Source organism: Pomacea canaliculata, linkage group LG1 (genome assembly GCF_003073045.1).
Source record: "Pomacea canaliculata isolate SZHN2017 linkage group LG1, ASM307304v1, whole genome shotgun sequence".
NCBI classification, from domain to species: domain Eukaryota; kingdom Metazoa; phylum Mollusca; class Gastropoda; order Architaenioglossa; family Ampullariidae; genus Pomacea; species Pomacea canaliculata.
This window is the reverse complement of record NC_037590.1, coordinates 10,185,512-10,207,574: the sequence shown is the minus strand read 5'-3', so window position 1 is coordinate 10,207,574 and position 22,063 is coordinate 10,185,512. Positions and strand designations below refer to the sequence as shown.

The 22,063-nt window shown below is 41.3% G+C and overlaps 2 protein-coding genes across 12 annotated transcripts in view; one reads left to right on the top strand and one right to left on the bottom strand.

The window, feature by feature from the left end:
- The window catches only part of LOC112562405 (extensin-like), a 41,659-nt gene extending 24,763 nt beyond the window's left edge, over positions 1 to 16,896 (bottom strand). For 6 of the 8 annotated variants that reach the window (XM_025235660.1, XM_025235667.1, XM_025235691.1 and 3 more), the window contains exons 1-2: positions 16,252 to 16,896; positions 7,308 to 7,445 (exon numbers count right to left, since the gene is read on the bottom strand). In XM_025235660.1, the coding sequence (XP_025091445.1) occupies positions 7,308 to 7,445; positions 16,252 to 16,335 (222 nt within the window). In that variant the 5' untranslated portion in view covers positions 16,336 to 16,896. Of the gene's footprint in view, positions 1 to 7,307; positions 7,446 to 10,986; positions 11,149 to 16,251 lie in introns of those variants that run through there. The other 2 variants (XM_025235681.1, XM_025235698.1) reach the window with 2 other exon arrangements.
- Positions 10,889 to 22,052, top strand: LOC112562449 (nucleolar protein 12-like). Of its 4 annotated transcripts, none has more exons than XR_003098870.1 (6): positions 10,889 to 10,933; positions 11,152 to 11,471; positions 19,986 to 20,091; positions 20,425 to 20,610; positions 20,970 to 21,064; positions 21,404 to 22,052. XR_003098870.1 is itself a non-coding variant. In XM_025235738.1 (6 exons), exons 1-6 carry the CDS (start codon positions 17,174 to 17,176, stop codon positions 21,489 to 21,491), a joined length of 663 nt encoding a protein of 220 aa, XP_025091523.1. In that variant the 5' UTR covers positions 17,159 to 17,173; the 3' UTR covers positions 21,492 to 22,052. The 4 variants fall into 4 exon arrangements, 1 of the variants encoding a protein (XP_025091523.1); XM_025235738.1 differs by lacking the exons at positions 10,889 to 10,933; positions 11,152 to 11,471 and adding exons at positions 17,159 to 17,209; positions 18,799 to 18,950; XR_003098868.1 differs by lacking the exons at positions 10,889 to 10,933; positions 11,152 to 11,471 and adding an exon at positions 15,155 to 15,264.
- The last annotated feature ends 11 nt before the right edge of the window (positions 22,053 to 22,063 follow it).

Below are 22,063 nucleotides of genomic sequence, written 5' to 3'. Positions count from 1 at the left end.
GAATGGCTGGCGGCGGAAGACCTACAATTTTGGGACGTGTGCAAGCAGGCGTCAACAGACTTGCCTGTTTGTTCAGCAGCGCGAACATCACTACAAAGCACAGAGACTAACCTTAGGGTCACGTGACGTCCGTTACGAATCCTTCTGTGACCGTAAACGGTTAAGGGTAAGCAACAAGATTTAACAATAAAATCCCATGATTGCGTACTAGTCCAGAGAGCGGTACTAGTACGAGTGCTGTTCTGCATGAATGGAGGGTCTAACATCACACACACACACAAAGTGGCTAGCTTTGCAAATTTCTTCGTATTTGTTATCCACTTTTCTCTGTTAATAGCTGGCATACGAAAACCAAAGCAAACTTAGAACTATTTACTGGTGTTATCACATTGCCAGGTTACTGGCTTCTGTCAACAAGATCAGAATCAAGACTCCCTTATTATTGACCAATTATTGACCCAGTCCTCTGTTACTCCGTTCTCTGAACCACAGCAAAGACTTTCAAGCGGCTGATGACAACTATCTTTAAGTGTTAGGCTACCAAACACATACTGGTGATATTTGGGACCACTGTTGTACATTTCAGAACATATTTAAAAATGTTTCTAAACGTGCGGCAAGAGTTAGGTAAACCACTGAACAGTCGCAGACATTCGTATACTTAAAGCAATCACTATCTTATCTAAGTCAATCTAAACTCCATAAATTCAACCATCTAGCTATCCATAAACCAAGGCAGAGAAAAGTGGAATGCATGATCACACTTTTGTCAATGTCATTTAAAATGTTACTTCCTAAGAAATACTTAGTGCGTGTTTATTTTGGAACCGTTGCTAAGTAGAGACAAATTGTTTACATCTTGGAAAGCAACTAAAAAATATGTCATCAGACAGCCATATCAACAGCTGTCCCCGCGGTTTTAGCCGGCAGAAAGACAATGGGATGTCACAAATGAATCTGACTGATTACATCTCATGTGTCTGTATAAGTAAAACGTGAACTACTGGTTTGGAAAGGAAACCGCCAGGGCAGCGAGGTTACTGCCTCATTAAATCAAAGAAATGACTTGGCATACAAATAACAGACGGCCTTACCCCATGCATAATATTATATTTAGTATCACGTGAGCTAAGAACTAGAATTATACTGCAAAACAGGTTTTCTCGTGAAACTGTGTCTGTCAATCATAAACTTCTAACTACCTTTGTTTTTTTCCCCTCTCTTTCTTTCTTCTCTGTTTCTTGCTTGTCTGCTTGCCGCTGTGCGTGCATGTATGTTTTGTAGAAATCCTTGAGACATGGCACAATGTTTTGAAAGCCACTTTTTTGCTGAATACATAATGCATTCTTGTAGTGAACTGTAGCGCTTATTTTTGTTTGCTGTAAGGTCTTGTTGTATATTGTGATGTCCTTTTCTGTTTACTATAACGTCTTCTTGTTTGTTCTGAAAGACCTTGTATCCTTGTATCCAATTTTTTCTCCTCGGCCTGCTTTCCTTCCTCATGTCTTGGAACGATTTATACGTGTCCAGTAACACTTCTTATTCTTGTAACTCTTTCTTGCTGTGCTATGTAGTGAATTTTTCTTTTGTACTGTAATGCACTCACCTGCAGAATCTGTACTTTCAAAGACAAAGGGAAATAAACGCCTAATGCAAATTGCCTTCTCTCGATTGATATTAGTTCTGGACATTGTCGTTGCACTTATATTATAAGGCGACTAATACAATAAACAATAAAGGTGATAATGTAAATTTGATAATAGGTGTTGATAGCAAAGACCAAGGTAGCCATGTCAATGACGTTTAACGACAGTGGTAGCAATGAATAAACCGAATATTCCGATAGACATGTTCACATCGAAGAACTGGTAACTACCTTTCCCTCACATATTGAAGAAGCTATGCTCATGCCGATAGTTTGGCCGGCTGTTCTGATGTCGAGTTGTTAATGTTGGATGGCGACTGTGTAGTGCACGTGCATTAAATAAATAAATGTTTGGCGTGCTTTTTGCAATAATGTTATCGAGTACGATGCTGAGTAAACGACGTATTGGATCAATTATTCATGGATTAATTATGGAGTTTATCTTTGGCTGGGTTTTGATTACACAGTTCGGGCTGGAAACAGGTTTTCTTGATGACAAGATGGTCAGGGTAGCGGTTTTAGAGACACGTAGAGCAGGCGTGACATTAATTCCAGAACGATCCGAATATTTCCAGACCCTTCCACAGGGTGACAAGTGTAAAGCGAGAGGAGAGCTTAATCAGAATCAGATTCGTTCCGTATGCCAGGGTAGTCCCTAAGGGAGAGAATCGCGGCAACCTGTTTTGGAATCCTGCAGGTAAGATGCTGGGTAAGGGGACGGGAGGGGGAGGATTCAGAGGGTTTTAAGTCCAGAAGTGCTCAGTGTTCCTGCTGGTATACACATTTTTCTTGGTTTTATTATTTTATTCACAGCAAATCCAGACATTCGCAAGCCAGAGCTGGCAGAGTTCCCATCTCAGTTTTACCACCTGACTTCCGCGTACGACCTTCACCGTGTTACGACCTCTACATGAAGGTCAACTCTGCTCAAAGTACGCTCGACTGCCGAGTCGCATCACGTACAAACAGAGAGTAACAGGCGTGTTCTTGCCAGCACGAGCATCGCACGATGCCATATATTTTCTGGGCCTGCGACACTGGCTACCAAAAAGAAGAAATTAAGCAATTAAAGAACACTTGTTGCTGCAGCGAATGCGTCAAACCAGAGAGAAATGTGGGGTTTCAAAGAACTATAAAAGAAGAAGCAAAGCCAGGCTCACCACCTCCGCTTGGTCTCTGTCGAAATGCTATTGGAATTATTCCAACCTAATTAGGTATGAGATCTTTTGAAAGCTATGCCAGCGTAAAGAGAAAATGAGTCATTCGTTGTATAGAGCAAGGGACTGTGAGCCTCCAGATAATTCAGTCCGTAATAATCATCGCCAAAGAAAAAACAAGTGCAAAAGGCACGCCCCTCTTATTCCCACCCCGCAAAACCTCGCTTCAAAAGTGTCAACGTGAAAAGTTTTTTCCCCATCTTAAAGACGCCATCTTGTCACTTTAAGATATGGCACTGCCACACTGTGTCTGATAAACAAGTATAAATTTACACTTGCAGGAGAAAACCAAACTCCGGTCGTAAGCACAATTTTAGCAGTGTAAATCTCTCTTCCAGATACTCCCTGACCCCGAAGTCTACACGCTGACAGGCTCTCTCCACCCGAGCTCAATACACGATGTTGCTTTTATGCAGACCTTCCAAGCGTCAGCACCCGACGACTGCATTATCTTTGCTCGGCATATTCTGACTCCATTTCCGGGCAGCCAGCCCAGCCACTGACGGCTCTCTGTAAGTTCCTGCGCTCAACGTGCCAACTTGTCAAAGCATAGATATTTTACAACCGCAGTGCCGAGAATTACAGAAGGTCTTTTAAGGCTTTGCTGGCGACATGTGTGGGATGTACGTGTGTACATGGATGATCAGTGGGGTGACTTTATAAAGTGTGTCCAGCCTGTCGTCAGGAAAAGTCCAGAAACGCGCGAGTACAGCCCCATTCCCAGAAAAACGCACACACGGAGATGGAGAACGGATAACAATGTGGTGGTGGTAGAGATGAAGAGAATGATAACGACGACGAGACAGCCACGATATCAGGGCTGGACAGAAGCGATGTGTTTTATGGGGCAGCTGAAACGGTAGAACGTAAGATGGATATCACATAGACATTTGTTTCCTTGAAGGTCAGCTTGACACAGATTGAGAGTTTAATCTTTACTGATTCCATGTTTAATATTCGAATATTTCGAATATGTTTACATTTCATTTAAATTAACTCCCTCCCAAACTCTCTACCTTTTATACTCATCTTCTCATGTTCTTGATTTCTTTGATCACGTGGCAGTCACACAAAAACTGCTTCCAATCTCCTTTTTTCCGAAAAGAAAACTTCGCGAGATTAAAAAATAAAAACTCCCCTAAAGTGAAAACCCTCTCAGTGCTAGCAACACGAGATGTTGTGTCGAAAAGAATCTAGAAGTGGCCCAGTGCAGCCCTAACCCCTCACCCTCACCCTCACCCTCACCCAAGATTAGCAGAGACTTTAACACTTCTCCGTTAACGTCCAGAATGAAACTAATTTAACGAAGCACTTACAAGGTGACAACCTCAAGGTCTCAAGTCCCAAGCTTGCTCTGGTCTTGTGTCGAGGAAATTTAAACGAAGGAATATTTCTGTCAGGCGCCGATGATGAGAACGGAGATAAGTTTGCGTATGCATGCACGCTCTTCAGTGGCTCCTGGTTGGCTTCAGAGCCTTGGGCTTATCACAGTTGCTGTGGAACTCTGCTTCCTGTGGCTCACGTTCTAACGAAGGAATGAGTAGGTTTCAACAGCAGCTTGAAGGCCAGGCACGCTTGGTGGAACTGACGGCCTGGTTAACAGTGACCATTTTTCTCTCATACACATTTTTCTTCTGGTTTTCATTTTTAATCTCATCCAAAGAGATAACCTTATTCTTAACCCTGAGATTGAAAACAAATCTCAGTCTCGTGTAAGAAAATTGAAAGCAATGTACAAACACACGGAAAGATACAAAACCATCTACTCACCCAATGAATGAGACAAGATGGGAGAACGAGAGAGAGAGATGAGAGAAATAAGATCAGAAATGGAGAGATGGCGAGAAAGGAGATCGAGAGGAGAGAAAGAGAGAGGGAGAAAGAAAAAAGGGAGCGGTAGGTAGTGAGAGGATCTTTGTTTTTTTTTCACATTAACATCTATATCCTGGCTGCAAACATCACCAACCCTGCATGTTATTTCGCAACACTGTGTCTGCAAGTCTCCGCAGCAGGCACCTGCCAAGGGAGATAACACGACTTTTGTTTATGGTCCCACAGCTCTGTGAACTGCTGCTCAGCTGTATTACACAACACGTTAAGAGCGATGCTTGAAGTAATTATCCGGCAAATTAAAACTCCGCCCAAAAAACTGTGCCAGCAGCTTTAGTGAGCCTGATGTAGCAGCCAGGCAATGACACAAACTACTGTGTGGCTACACTGAGTGACACTTAGAGACAAACACCGCTGACACAAAACTTACTGTGCTGCACTAACACAAAAATTACTGTGCTGCACTAACATAAAACTTACTGTGCTGCACTAAAACAAAAATTAAACTCTGGAAATGTCCCTCGGCTTTTAAATGCGTTTGGTATTGGATGTGATTATCTGTAGCGTGTGCTATACACGTGCCTGTTAGACCCTGGCATAATACAACTCTTAATGTCTAGACCGTGCTGACCTGCACAGTAAACCGAAGTGTCCTGTCTTAATACCGTTGTAACCACAGTTTCAGCGACGCAGTAGATAATTGAATTTATATTAACAAAATCTTGTATTCTGGACATGAGCATGAAATCAAGATATTGTTTACTACATGACAATACAACCAGAGCACGTCGTACTTTGTTTGCATCATCGGTGTTTTCATTCGTCATATCATAATCTCACACATTCATTCATCTTGCTTGCCATTGTCTCCGATCTCAAGACATCGGTTTATCCCATCGTCAGTCTTGCGTTACCATCTAACACAAGATGGGTGTGGTGGGCGGCAGAGGATGTGGACATAAATGTTGTGCTGAGAGTGATAAAAAAGGAAACCAACATAAACCTGAAAATGTTTTCAATCAGCCGCAGTATAGTTCCCCGTCACAAGACAGACGCAAAAACAGTGATGGGTATTCATCCCCTTATTCGTAGATTATCAACTTCATGGGAGTTTGGAATGTTGCAGCAGTCTATTTTTAGTGAGTGAGTTACGAAAATACACCCTTCATCCCGCCAGCCAAGATAAAGTTGGCCAGACAGGCTCAGAGCTGAAGATAATTATAGTTTAGGACTTTATTTCACGCAGGACTATGTTGTCAATGAAACCGCGTCATCAAAGATCACTCGCCAATGAAAACTCTTCAGGTGGCGAATAATAGTTCACCAGCAACTGTCTTATAAATAGAAAGAGTAGGAATGCATGTGTTCTGAAACTCCGCATATTGTTGGAATTCAGAGTCATTTTTTGAAAACAGAAAAAAAAACCCTAAGCCATACGAATGCGTATAAGGCGCAATCTAAACAGCTGTGTGATCGAGAGGAGCACGTGCACACACACTTGCCCTTTTGACCTGCTCTGAAGACTGCAAAGAGGCAGGGGGTGAAAACTACTCTCAACAAGATATTCGCTACACTGATGAGGTCAGCTGTTAAAGAAAACATGGGCCCATGAAACATTGTACCGGAAAATGGAACACGAGCAAAGCACTTATGGTCCTATGTAGGTAAACAACAGGTATTGAGCGATCCATTATGAGTATACTGCCTTCCATCTTGATTGCGTGGCTACTACAGCCAGTATATCGTCATTTGAAACATCTCTAAGCCTTCTCTCCAAACAAAGTCATGATAGACAGCAGCACAAGACTCTAGACGTGGACCTGTCGGTAGTACAAATCGAATTTTACCTCCCGACCAACTCCTTTAACGACTGATAAGAAAGAGCACACCTTTAGTCATCTCTCATCACTGTTTCAATATGCTCGAGCGATGTTTCTCGACCAAGGAGTTGTTTGCTACACCCACCATCTCTCGGCATTTTGATAATAAGCATGCCACCGCAAACGCGAGCCTACGCGGTTACTCCCCTTGAATACTGGTCTCCGCACTCCTTTTCAGGGAAAAGATAGGGATGGGGATTAATATCATAGTGTCTAAACGTATGTACACATCATCATATGAAGATGCCTTATATTGTTGGAGCTTTTTCTATAAACGAAATGTTTGACTCACAGCAAAGGAAGGAATTGGTAGGTGAAGTGCGAGAAAATGTCAGGTAACCTGCAGGTAGCGAAAGTGTACGTGCAGCTGGGCGTGACACATAAGACAGAAAAATGTAGTCTTGAATCATGAAAAAAATTTTCTTTGTCTTCTTTTACCCGGCTTTTGAATGTATAATGCTCCTCAAAATTCACAAAAGTAGATAATCTAAAGCAACAACAACAACAGCGACGAAGACGACGACAACAACGACAGCCTTAAATCGAGAAGGGCCCAAGAGCATAGCGTTCCCGGCTTTTATGTTAAAAGCCAGGTGAACGTGACTGTGCAACTGTGGTGTATAGTAGACAAAACATGAGTAATTGAAACGGTAGCTGTGCCTTAGAGAAGCGATGGGGACAGGGTCTCGGAAGCAAGGATCCCGTAAAAGATGTAAAGAACACTGCAGTACTCACCCTCTGCACAGACAGTGGTACCCCGTAGTCGCGGCCACCCTGCAGACGAAATCCCCAGGGTACGTCGGCGGTAGAGCGCTGAAGCCATATTGTCTCCATGTCGGCAGGGCTGGGCCCTTCACCCTCGGATCTTGGAGGCTGCAAGAACACCAAGATCAGGACAGAAAGTTTTGCTTCAGTCTCCGGAACCTGAGAAACGAATCGAGGGGAATTGCGAGAGAGCTAGTGTCGGGCCGCGGGGCGCTGTAGGTAAGGCCAGGGATGCACGGCCAGCCCAAGAAGCGAGTCTTGGCCCTCTCGTGCGCTCAGACAGATACCGGCAAACAAGAAGGGTGTGTGTAGGGGGAAAGGGGTTTTGCGTATCCACCCACCCTCTAACGTTGGAGGCTAAAATTAGGCACCTGGGTTCCCATGGAGACCAGCCCTTCTGCTTGCTTGCTGCCTAACGCTGTCTGTACGGCAGAGATAGGTGCCAGAACTACTTCGCTGCAGTGAAGGTAAAAAGAACTGGCGAAGGGAGAATTTGAAGCACTCCCGAGAGAAGAATCCCCTTACAACACGCCTACACAGATTTCGCTTCACAAGCTAGGCAGCTATCTACTGCCTGCTAAGAGTGACATTTGACCTCGCATTATATAGTTTTGACATAGAACACAACTTGAGTTAGTTGTCCAGGTAAACATATAATATCAACGATTAGGCTGTGTGTGATTCTACTTCGTAAAAAAAGGAAAAAAGATTCCAGCTACGACAAATAAAAATCTCATACAGCCTAAATGAAGGCAAATAAACTCGATTAAATCTGTGAAAACTACAATTAAAGAACAACAACAACAACAACAACAACAACAACAACAACAACAACGTTATATGATGATGATGATGCAGAGGACGAGAATGAAGGTGATGTTGATAAAGAAGAGGAGAACGAAGAGATAAAAGCACAATTAGCTCACACATGTAAATAAAATAAAATTACTCAAGAGAAAGAAGGGCTATGAACACAGTTACAGGTCGACCAGTATACATAGTCGCTGGCAACGAAATTACGGACAAACGTGAATCACTCAATGTTTCTGCAGGAGCTGTCATGGCAAAGGCACGTAACCAGGGTAGCATTTGCAGCTGCACTTTCTGCTCTTATGAACTGTGTAAAGAGCGCGTGCGAGTCCTGCACCACACGTGTCGTAACGTATTCACATATGCACTAATCAAATGCAATACATTTTACCTGAGGTTCATAGGTACACATGTATATATCTCAGGCAGATGTACTTTTTTTTTAAAGGAGGTTCTTACTTATTAGGCTTAAAAGGCAGCGTTGATGGAAGATATCATATTTTCCGGTTCTAATATGCATTCTTTCACATGTAATTACCCTTTCACTACATATAGTCATACTCGGGACATTTGTTATTATATTTGTATTTTGGTTCCTTCTCTTTAGGTCATCTAGGGTTTAATTGCTTTACCATGTAACAGGTATCTATCACGCCTACTAACTTCCTTCAAAGTGACATTATTATCTGGACCTCATCAGGGTTCGAGAGTTCGTCTGCATGAAGAACTTATACGCTTTCTGTGCGCTCAAAATTGCTCCCATAAAATCTTTCTTAGGTGAATTTTAAGATAATAACACAAGGAGATGACACAAAAGAATCGATGTAAAAGAAGCCCCTGAGTTGTCGTTTGGTTTGGAAGTGCTTCCATCCAAAGATGATTTTGCACAGTGGGGGATGGGGATCTGGGAGAATAAAGGGGAGGGGAAGATGGAAGGGGCAAGGAGTGGGAGGGGTTAGGGTAAGGTTGGAAGGATGTTCGTTGCTCTGTGACGCACAGGTGCTAGTAAATGTGACCGGGGCCTTCTTCCACTTGTTGTTCCTTGCTCTTGGCTTCCAGAAGGTCTAAGTCCACAGTGGGAGTGTTCTGTACTGGTAGTCGGATCCCTTATGTCTCAATTAAATTCATAATTTCAAATTAGTTTTAGGGAATATATTTATTAATGGTTTATTAATAACCTTTGGTTTGTTATAGTTTTTAAAAAGTATTAATTTTATTTTCTATTATTAGAAATGTGGCATTTGGATGGTTTGCTATCATCTTTACAGTTTCTGTTTTCTTTTTTTATTTTAGATTTTACTTTATTCATTGTTATCCTATATTATGTTTGGCCATAGTTCTGGCTAAGCATTAGCGGTGTGAAGAAGTGGAAAGCATTTACACTCCTGCCATACTGTCCACTATTTTGAACGCAGTCAGAACACTTGTGCCTCAAGAGAAGCAGAAGCTTCTGGAAGACTTCCAATCTCTCCAGCTATCTCGGTCACTCTCCCAGCCTCTACCATCAGCATCCCGTGTAAATCAGCAAAACAACCTGCACGGTGGCCCCGCTAATGTGTTGATGCAAAAATCTGCACTAGCACGACAGCTGCGCTCAGCTCAGTCATGTAGACTGGTCGTTGGCATGCTTAAATGTTACATATTGGCGTAGACACGTTACAGAGTGCACGCTATGCACAGACATAGACACAGTACAAATTTACATAGATGCGTTACGGACAGACGCTGTAACATCATGGAATGATGTACACTGGATGCCAACAGACGCAAACACGTTGCTTCCTGATGTAGACACGAGATACTATATGGAGTTTAGAGCTTCGAACTGGTACTGTAATTCATTAATTATGATTATCTTAATTATCTTGCCTAGCAAGAAAAGTCTTACCATACCGGTCTACAAGGAGACAAACCTGTATGACATTGTAAATATATAGATTCTCACTTTGTACTAAAAATTCTGGAGTCCCTGGCGCAAATATCGAAGTGGGATGTAAGAAAAATATGATTCTGGTAAAGTAAGGACGTTTTTCAGTAAAGAATTTCTTAATTAGTTGACGGAAATGTAGAAACTAGTTGATCTTTAATCCGACTGTTACCATTCGTGAAATCCTTTCATGAAATTTCGAAAATCTAATGTCCAAGAGGAAAGCAGAGACATTAATGATTTTAAGAAGACTTCTGGAGTCAATCTCCTTGAGTTTATTTATTATTTCTGGCTAAACCACGACAACAGCCGCACAACCGACTTCTATGTGACATTTGCACGCATACCAGCACGGAGAAGTAAACAAGCAAAAAATGTTTACCCAAGATGTTTACTTGGAAATAGTTTATTTCTACTAGCATTTAACACGTCACTTTAATAAATCGCAAATGTTATATTCGTTGATAATTAAAGGGCTTCCCATCCGACAGCATCACGAGAAATACTCACCAACTGTTACACGACAAAATATTGATTTCTTCTCACCATGTTTACACTCTTTTTCTTATCAATGAATTATTTGATATTGTAAACTATGTACCAGACATTCGAACTACTGTCCAGTCTAGGTATTTGGAGCACATATCCATGTATAACAGTTTTTAATTGTCAGAGGGCGAACAAGAGTTTCAATGGGTTTTTTCTATGGAAAAGAGGATCAATACAAACAAGCCAACAAGCCAGCCCTTAACGCGCCATGCGGACAAAGGGAAACAACTGCATTCTCTTACGTGTCACGGTGACTAAACCGTGACTGGATCTCAAAATATTGGCTAGAAGTTGTGATGTGTCTCTGCGTGTGAGCATTGAAAATTGAGCGTACAGACAGTAGATATTCAAATCATGTCTTACCTTCCACTGCCATGGATGCTGCATGTGGTTTCAGGTAGCTAATAAGACAACAGTCCATGAAAAGGAGGTAGTTTTCAAAATCGATCATATTTTTCTTTCACTCTAACGAACTGCGCTGCTCGTTTTGATCTCGACTTACTGATGCCTGTTTTCTGCTAACTCCAGACCTATGGACTGTCACCATCAGAATGGACGGAATCTACTAGAATGATTATTAACAAGGTAAATAATCAGCTCAGCAGTTTTCCACACAAGCAGACGACATAACGTAAGCAATGCTCTAGTGCGCAGGCGCAGACATCCGAGTGCAGTGGTTGTCGCTGATCAACATGCATTTCGCTTTACGGCAGTGAGAGAGTCATGCTTTTTGCGTACTTGTGTTCTTTGCATGAAAGAAATAGCATTGCAATAATCTTACCATTATGACTATAATACTGCTTCTTTACTGCCGCGACCACAACAATCACCACGACAAACTCGTCAAAGTTTGTATCTTTTCATTTGTCAAAGTAAAAATAGTATTTGTAGCCTAATCTGTAGACTGCAGCTATAAACTAATACACATTTGAGGGGCACATGTGCAACAGCCATCTATCTTGAGGTACTAGTATGAGTTAGAGAATGCCATTTGAAAACTATACGTGAAGAATATCTTTAAACTATTCTTTAGGAATTTGTGCTTTCTGGTGCCCTCCACACGCCGCAGTCATGAAATCCTGTCCTGGGCTGCCCTCCCACAGAGGTGTTCGAAGAACGTGCGTCAGGGGGGAAGAAAAGGGTTAAGGCGCACGCATTTAGGTAATTTACACCGATTTTTAGGACTAACCAAAGGGGTGAATATCAAGACGGAAGTGAGGTGAGCATTCCTGCAGGTCGGGACTGGTTTCACAAATGCAGACGTATAATGTGCTTGGACAGATTTCATGCTGAACGCCAATGTCTGTCTTTCTGTTAATCATTGACTTATGCGTGCATGTGTGCATATCTCTGTTTATGCAATTTCAAAATGTCTTGATTATTTTCTTGCAGCTGAACAACTTTCATTCTCAAGTCCTACCCAACTTTTTTCTGATTTATTGTGTTTAGTTCAATATAGTATGATAATTCTTTAAAACTTAGACATTAAGCGTCTGCAAAATATTGACCATCAATCATCGATGTGCAAAGAAAAAGTGTCAACTCTTTGGTGTCATCAAATAATGGGAGAACCTGGAGGTTGAAACTCACAGTTCTGATCTGTTAATATGCATAGTTAAGAATGACAATATGTTTCAAGACTTGTTTGTCCAAAACTTAAGAGGACTATTCATTCAGATTTGAAGATTTAATACATTGTACAGTGGAACCTCGGTTAACGAACTTAATCCGTTCTGGAAAGCTGTTCGTTATCCGAAATGTTCGTTATCCGAAACAATTTTTTCCATAAGAAATAAAGGAAATAGATTTAATTGGTTCCCAGCCCATGTTGACTCGCTCATATTTGAAAGTTACAGGCTATATAGGTAGGTTTTAATGAGAACAGTTATAGTGCAATATAAATGGAGTTAAATAAACATAAAAACATTAACGAAAGCATTTAAACATCAGAAAACTTGCCGTTTTGACGGCGTGGTTGGAAGCAGGTGTGGGGAGGAAGGGGTGGAATTACTGATTCCCCCTCCATGAGCACGTGACATTATAAAATCGGTGGTGACTTCCCTTTTCTGTAGCTTTGAGGTTAAAGGAAAAAACTTGTCCAGTGTCTGTTGTTTCTGTCTTTTTTGTAAAACTCTTCGGTAATACGACATCACATTACGACAGACGCATGCCACCTTCATACTTTGAAATCATTTCCTTTTTCAATTCATTTGTTGGCCGCTTCCTTGTCATTACCTCGCTACTATTAATTGCTCTTAATCTTCTTTGGAGCCATGATTGTGGATTATCTTATTAAAATAAATCACAAAAATCACTAAATAAGAAGGATGCGCACAGATAAGGAACGACCGATCGTAACTGTGTCTCGAGCGCGAATGACGACATGCTGGTCGGTCACGTGTGGTTCACGTGGCTGTTCGTTATCCGAAATTTTGTTCGCTATCCGAGACAAACTTTTAACGAAATGTTTGTTCGTTAACCGAAATATTCGCTATCCGAGGCGTTCGCTAACCGAGGTTCCACTGTAATTCTTGCAGTCAGTTGTCAAAAATTACTCTGAGGGTTCTTGAAATGTAATTTTATCATTTTAATCGTTTACAAATTAATGTTTGTTATTCCTTATCTCTGCTTTTGCTGTCTACAGACTTTGTTGCAATGGACATACTTTTAGCATAGAGCAGACAGTGCACCTTGTTTCAACCAGCACAGTGTTCACCTTATTTGTATTATGCTGGTTACTTCGAGAAGCTATCTGAGCAACGATCTTCTTTTCAGTCCTTTCTGATTACTGTTGCAATAGAAAAGGTTTCCAATCAACTTCCCTGGGAAATTTCCAATAACAGACAAGAAGCAAGCACGCGATAGCATCACCAACAGAGACAACATGCGAAATCAGGCATAGAGACCACTGGGTCAATCCGCGAACATCTATCTGAGCTAACTCATCTAGAATTCCACGATATGCAGTTACGTCACCTCGTGCTGCAGGCATATCTCAGGTACCTTATAAGGTCTTAATTGTGCAGGTCTGTGTTGATGGGATGAAATCAAGTCGCTGACAGCTGTTTTAAAGGTAGGCCTGCTGGATAACGTAGAGAGGGAGCTGAGTAATGTCTCGACTTGCTAGACACAGGCATGTGGAAGGCAACGAAACACGTACGCTATCGTGAGGGATGTGTCTGCATTCCAGCGAGGTGAAGATGAGAGATCAAATTACACAAGGGGACACTGCCCAGATAAAGAGACTATGAGGGGTTTCGCCTGTACGATGTGCGAACATGGCCCTGTCACTAATATGGATTTGATCTCTCTGGTGTCAACAGTCAGGCTTTTTTTCCAAAAAGTCAACGGAGATTTGTTGCGGAGAATATCACGGGGATGGACAGAAAAAAGGGAAGGAAAGAATACAGAAATTAAACAGAATAAAAACGTTTTCATGAATATGTAAGAGGCTTGTCGTGATCATGTAAGATGCTTGACTAATTGCAGTCAAGTAAAATAGTGTAGCAGTCATATCCAACTGCTGGTCGCTACTGATGCCAACGGCGACGTAAATATTTACCGATCATTGCATTAGTCCTTAGACATTATCCCTGCTCCGGCCGTCGACAATCGATGGCAGGGCTTTATTATTATTATGCATGACTGCTCGAAATGGCATTTGAAAAAAGTTGAATCCTCTTTCCATGTTATCCCTACCACCACGCCCTTTCCACCAGGGTACCCATTGTGGATTTTGAAAATGAAACAAAAAAGATTTAACGTGCAAAAAACAAATGCGCTATAAGAAAATACAAAATTAATTTGAACTAGAAGTTATTTCATCTCATGTCAGCAATGACCAAATGAAAATTAAAATCAAAATATATCTTGAATTACAGCACATAACTCTCTCTCGCTCGCTTTTTCTCTCGGCCTACGTGCAAACAACGAGTGCGCGTTTGGGCCGGTAAGCATGTGGTTGATGGTATTCCATTACAAAAGAAATGCCGAAACTGCTATTGAGCTACGAAGGCTGCTTAGCTACGCATCAAACACTTGACCGTGTTTGACCACGGTTTGTCTATATCCCACGAAAGCCTTTGTCCGGCATGCCATTGATGTCGATGTCCACAGGTGGCCTCGTCCCTTAGAGGACTCTAATCAAAGCCAAATATTGACAGTTAAAAGAAAATGACACAGATGTCGTGGTAAATAAAGCATTACTGATCGAAGTTACTGGCGCAGAGATGAGCAACTCTGCTTTTCCAAGAGGTGGCTGCTTGATTTTATTTCAAATGCAACCTAACAGCTAAGCTCGATTTCATTCGTATGATTGTTTATTTGTTTGTTTTCTTCTGGTCTTACATGCAACTGAACTTCGCAGAATTTATCTACTATCGAGGCAGATTGTAAGAATGATATAAGAGGTTGTCGTCTGCGATCTTTTGCACGACGGGGCTGTGGGCACCTTGCGCAGCCCCGGATATGAAAACGATATCAGACAAACGAGACATAAGACGTCAAAACCCGTCAAACGTGACGTCAAGGCGCAAAAAACATCTTTTCGTCATCAAAGCTTCAGTCGAATGTGTCACAGGACGCGCTATTTATAGACGAATTAGGATTCTGCTGAGATCCGCCCGAGTGTTTATGGCAAAGGTAAATGCTTTTCACACGTTTGATCTTCCTGATAGCTGCATGCCTTTGTCGACAGATAACGTCATACCTGTTAGTAATGCGAGGACATCTGATTGTCGTTGATGATAGCGAATCAGTCCTCTTTACTGTCGTTTTCTTTGTCAGGCTGGTGCATGGCTGACCGTGCACCGGCTTCTTTCGGCCGCTGGCGTGAACCGTTATCGTTGGCGGGACAAAAAAAAAAAAAAAAGAAGTGGAAGGCGTTTATTTAATTGACCGAACTTGTTAGCCTCCCAGATGACCCGGTAAAACGTGCATTCAAGCACGCAGACTTTCAACTTAACGACCCTACGCAACGGCAGCGGTTTGGGCCAGAGAGGGGTGGGGATGGTATGAGAGAAAAACACGCGCAGGTGAACCGTGAGCATTGTAGAGAGTGGGCAAGTGTTGCCTTCCCGACAGACAGACAGGCAGAAGAGAAAAAGTTCGATTGTTTTTTTCTCGTGTCACGTACTCTGTAAACAAGACACACAGGGTCCTTAAAATGAAAGTGGCAGATGACTGGAGAAAGGAGGAATAAAGAGTTACAAGAAGAACCGTTGGTAAGCAAGTAAAATCTCATACCCTTGGCTGCTTAAAGTTTCTTAGACACCTGTACGTCTATAAACCACAGAGATCCTAGACAGCTTTCAGCATTCGTGGAGCTTTCCTCGTGTATTCCTCTCTTCTTAACAACATCACCACCAAAAAAATACCACAAAAAAACCAAGCAAATATATGAGGATCAAGTATTGTGTACTGCTTCCAGAAAAGAGATCATGTTCTCCTCCTACATCTTATCTTATATGTGCGAGCATACCATCTTCATTAAAATCTGGATGTTTGTATATTTACATACCTGCAGCGAAATAAAATTCGGACATAAAACTATTATTCCCTTCACATTCGAGCCTCCTCTTTCTGCACACTAATATGCGATGTATAATGACAAATAACACGTTTCCTTACCTTTTCGTTTTCCATACATTTCGCAATGATTTCCGATAAGGGAACCACTGTTTGTTCCGTGTCGCAAGACTTTTCGGCTGGCATTATGTCACCAAGTCTGTGAGTCGTGAAACCCTCGGCTCTTAACAGATACCGTGGCAGCAGCTATGGGGCGAAGATAGTGTTTGAAAATAGACTGCGCACACCTTGCCTAAGGTATCACTTGCGTAAGGGGAGACCTCGAGAGTACAGGGCACTCAACTCGTCCTCACGAGATGCCTCCTCCGATTAACGCGACTGTAGTAATGTGAAACGTCTGATTAACAGCTTTAGCCACAAGCTGTGGTGCTGACAGCAGAGGTGGAAGGTCAGACTGCAGGCATGGCTGATTAGCAATCGGCCGCATGCGCTTGAATCTGCGTATCGGCAGCTTTGATCGTCTTCTTTTATGTTTTAATCAACAAGGGCCGCTTTCACAGCAGTGTGTAGCTGATCCCTCCACCTCCCGACCTGTGCTCTCGTTTTTCTTCCGAAGTGGCGCAGCCGCCTTGAGATCTATACCACATACGTGTACATCGGACTAGCCTCTTCACATTCCCATCGGCACACATCTGAAGCCTTTGTCAGCGCGGGAGGGCTTTCGACCCGACTAAGTTCATTCACTTGCGAGTGTGTGCGAGTTTGGGGAACAAGGATAAAGGCGCAGCAGACACTGTGCGGAAGCTGCGCTGGTTCAAGGGGCCAACCGTCGTATGGAGTGTCATATCTGGGTGGTCAGCCTCCGCCACCGCGCGCTCGCTGGCGGCGACTGCGGAAACCAACCCCGTCGTCTGCACATAACGGCCGACATTGTCACACCCGAGAAAAGCCTAGAGACACACGCACGCTTTCCTGTAAGGGCGCATAGTGCATAGTGCCTAAACCGCCCAACATACTTCCACTGATGTTGAAAGAGGGCAACAGCCAAACTGCTGCGACTGTACGTGAGAGAAAAGTTAATTTTGAGCCGTTGAGTAAAACAGTCCTTAATTGTTAGCTACAAATTTGGATGCGGGCAAATTCCGTGTACTAAACGGAAACACTTCCGTTATGTTTAATTTTAGCTCTTATTCGTCTGAGATGTACCATTGTATGTATTTTTGTATCCGTGGGTCACCGAGTACCAATCGTAGGCATTTGCAAGATGCGATCAGAGGTCTTCATCACTATATACACGCAGGCTTTCTGATGTTAGTAGGGAACGGGGACAAAGAGGGAGGAGTCTTGTGTTATAATGGGTTCACTGTTAAGTTTTATGCTCGTGTTATAAAAGGCTGCCGCAGACTTGATCGTGGGTGGGCTGGTGTTCTTTTCACTATCATGCGCCGCAAGGATCTATACCCCCACCCCCCGCTCTTACCCGAAACAGAAAACTAGTTGTCGAAGTAATTATATCATCGTGAATTATGAATCCCTAAGCCAACGGATAATCCCTCAGAGGCTTCTAGCAAAGGTGCCGCGCATGACCTTTAATCGTGAGAACCGGGTGGGCAATGGGATCAACAGCCGCTCCCCTCGAAAAAGATACTGAGGAGGCAAGAATGTGAACGTTGACGCTTACACTCAGCATGGAGTTTGTCCCAATCCCCAAGCCAAACATTTTCCTATGCCACTTAACCTATACTAGTCTGGTAGAACACAAGTGCAGTTGGGTCATTTCATCACAAAGCATCAATTAATTGTTCTAATTTTTTTTTTTTTTGCTATTTCAAATGTATATACATGTACTTAACGATTTCTGTGAAACTGCCTCTTGAAACAGGTCTCAAGTGAAGGCAAAATGAGGGATGATGTGCGGCTCTTCTAAAACCTCATTTTGAGTACTAAATCAAAGCCTTTCCTAACAATTATTTCTTATTTTATTGGAGTAAACATATATAAAATCTTGATGTGGTGCGACGGGTTAGAGATCTTAGAGCCATTGTTGATGTGATGACACACGGAAGATGACAAAGCAGACGATCGAATCTGCTCAAGGCATGTTGTAATTGTAAGGGAGGGTTATCGATAGTACACACACATTTAAGAGCCCCAAAAGTTTGCAAAAATACATTTTCTCTGGCACTTCATAACCGCATTATTTTGCGGTGAAACTGCTCGTTCTGACTTCGGCTGATTTTAGGCTACAAACTTCATATATAGAAGGTACATGTACCATTTTACAAACGTCAGAAAAGCGCGACGTTAATTCGGACTGGCAACCGCTATATCTGAACATTATATCTCCTACTCACGATATGCTTAATTAAATCTTTGTGAAATCAACATACTTTTGTTTCGAAACTTTTCACTCTAGAACAATTTACATGGAGCTCTAGGGAAGCTGTTGTCAACCAGTGGTGTGTAAAGCGTACCCGTAGCGGCGTAGGGATACGGCATGGGTTATCAGGGGTACGCAGCGATTTAAACAAACACACGCCATTATGAAAATAATTACTTTTATGTGCGAACTTACGAGCGAGAGGTACCTGCAGACATACTTTCACCCTTTGTGGTACAGTCGAAAAAAGTTGAGAATCTCGGCTCTAGGGCTACTGCGGTATCACTCACAATCTACTTCCGGAGTTAACTACCTTTAACAAGATGGCTGCCATCTCAAAAACACATGGAGCTGGAAAGAAAACAAAAGGACGCAATCGGCAAAAAAAAATTGTTTTAACTTTCGACGAAAACGCAAGGAAGTACGATTATTTATTTTTTAACATAAGGAGCTTATTGCATGTAGAATGAAAACGGTGTATAAATATTTTACTTCTTATTGTTCTTTCCATCAGTTTCTTCATAACTTAGTTTTGGTTATTTCCGAAAGTAATGTTAGATTTAAGCCATCCTCATCTGAATGATATGATGGTAATGCAGCTGCTTACTGCGGAGTACTGTAGTGCTAATACTACTATGCAGGCCTGGCTGTTTCACTGTGATACAGCCTTAGTTGATAGCTCGGCGTAAAACACCAATTACCCCCACCACCTTGTAAATTGATTAGCATTTCCCATAATAAAGAGTGAAAGACAATACAGTGATACCTCGGTTCTCGAACATAATTCGTTCCGGGAGGACGGTCGAGAACCAAATTGTTCGAGAACCGAAGCAATGAAACCCAAAGGAAATAATGGAAACTGGATTAATTCGTTCCAAGCCCCAGAAAATGCCTATTTACTGGCCTAATTTGTATATAATATGTAGAAAAACATGAGTCTCAACAAGAAATAAGAAATAAAAGTGCATTTATTAAAACAAAAAAAAACAAAAAACAAAAAAAAACCAACAAAAATGTACTGTACAGTACAGTAAATTGTGTTTCATTTACTGTACCTGTACCAAACTTTATGGCAGGAGGGAATGAATGTGGAGGGAGGAGGGAAGGGGGATGGTTATTGTCACTGATGATGCAAGCAAGGCGCGCTGGGCCGAATGAACGCCATTCGGCTCATCTCGGACGTTCGGATGTTCGAGTTCCAAATATTTGTTCGAATTCCAAGACAAAATTTTCTCGAATTTCCTGGTCGAATACCGATTTGGTCGAAAGTCAAGGCGTTCGAGAACCGAGGTATCACTGTATTACCTACTATGGTATATCTACACTATCTTTGGTTCTAGCATCAATACAATTATAGCTATTGTTTTCCATTCGCATGAAGCTGCTGTTTGCATAAATCTTGAGTATGATTTCGCGTTTCATTTTCACATTACATAAAGTCCTATTTTCTCAACAGAGATTACCTTCTGGGGTTCAGAAAAAGGAAGAATGAAAGGCGCAAGAAAGCAAAAGAGCAGAATGAAAAAAAAATAAAAGAGCAAAGACAGGCATTGAAACAGCAAGTATGATTACATTTTCACTTTTGGTTCTAGTTTTTTTTCATTATTTTTATTTGAGACTTCCTTCAATTGTTTGGTTTTTATAATCAGGCTTTTATTAACAAAGGTTATTATCTGTGACATGATCTGAATGATATCACAATGATTAATGCTGTAAGACACCAATGCACCCAATGATACAAAAAGACTATAAGCAGATTTAGTTGTACTTGCTTGAAAAACTAGGAGAGAGAGAGATTTCATTTCCAGCATTTTTAAGATGAAGTTCTTTAAGCCCAGCAGATTTTAGCTTGTTTGTAAAACTGAGGGAGTTTATATTGTGAATGTTTTTCTCAGGCTCGGGATCTGCGAAAATATGATAAACACAGAGTTCCAGAAGTAGAACACTTGGTTGATACTACTACTCACGAATATGACCTGCCAGACCATACAGTCTCCATCACTGACATAGGTGCTGTTGATCTTGGTGGCCAGGGAGGTTTGCGGCTGGGTTTCAATTCTGGTCTTACTTCCAGTGAGACTGTGAGTTATCTTTACAATTTGTGTCACGAATTTTAATATTGTGTTGTCAAGTATTATGCATTTCATGTTTCTATTGGCATATATGAGGAGAAATTTGGTAGTTTTCAACAAACTTTTCTTGTAAATTTGTCATCTCTTAATAGGTGTAGGAATTTTAATCATCTTTCTTTGGCATAAACTTTGTTTTAACCATCAAGATATTTATCTTATTTTTCCTAGTTCTGTGATGGGTTGTAATGTTTTGAGTCCATTATCAAGGACAAAATTTGTTTGATAGATTTGTCGTATGAACGTATGAATAGTAATTCAACTAGGGCATTGATATAACTAAAAGTTACATTACTCCTACTCTTTTGCAGGAAACTGCCTGTAGGGTTGAAGATGATAACAAAGGAAAGAGTGATAGCAAAGCAGCAGAAGAGTTGAAAAAGAAACAGAAACAAATAAAGCACAAGTAAACCATTATCATATTTCTTTATTGTTTTCGGTGATTATCAGTCTGTGGATGTATACTTTTCAAGGGCATGAATTGCCAAATCAACTCTTCTTAAAATGGAAGTGGTCGCTGCTTTATTAAAAAAAAAATTGCAATCACAAAAATGGCAAGTTTTTCAATTTTGAATTGAATGCAGTGTTGGAAGATTTTCTTAAAGTTGTCAAAGGCAATATGATCTAGAGATTTTTGGATCAAGTTAAAGTTGTTGAAGTCCATCTGCAAGGTTTTAATATTTCTAGAGATGTCAACTAGTAGTAAACGCATGTATCAGATTTTTCTCTTGACTTTTGTTTGCAGATTGTCACAGATAGGTGGTCAAGGCTCCAGCAAGAAGAGAAAGAAATTTTATTTAAAAGTTAAAGGCAAGAAGGGAAATAAAAGATAGACATGACTGAAAATGTGTGTAAATATGGATATGCAAACGTCTCTGGGTGTCCTCAAAAACAAATGTGATTATGTCCCTTTGTTAAGCAAGTCTTCTCTATGCTTATAATGACAGCCAACTTTTCTGAAGAAAATCTCATTTCTCAACAGTATAAAGTTGTCATGTTAAAAAAAATAGTTTAATTTTCTTGTTTTGGCATGACATTTACTGGCATGTATCATCACTGTCCATTCTTGTAACATTTTAGTAATTGAAAAGCCTGAAAGAGTATAAAAAAGGAAATGCTATCAGTTATAAGTTTGAACTTTCCCACGTCTATCAGTATAATTGTAACAATGCTCCACCCTCTTCCAATTTCTTTTCTTCACATTCAATTTCCATAGATAAGGGCTAGGATGTTAAACAATAGGTTTTCACCGTCTTAATTGTTAAGAATCTTGAAGCTAATGATACTTTTTTGGAATGTCAGCATGTGGCAAGATGTTTCAAATTGATTTATTGCAGTCTTCAGCAGCTCACCTTTTATTTTTGTCTGTTAATAAAAATGTTGCTCAAACATGATTTTGTCTTGA

Bases quoted from the DNA above. Each gene is read 5' to 3' on its own strand.
- LOC112562449 (XM_025235738.1), top strand. From the start codon at position 17,174: ATGTTGAAAGAGGGCAACAGCCAAACTGCTGCGACT. The intron at 20,611-20,969 runs GTGAGTTATCTT...ACTCTTTTGCAG, and splicing joins GTCTTACTTCCAGTGAGACT to GAAACTGCCTGTAGGGTTGA. The intron at 21,065-21,403 runs GTAAACCATTAT...TTTTGTTTGCAG, and splicing joins CAGAAACAAATAAAGCACAA to ATTGTCACAGATAGGTGGTC.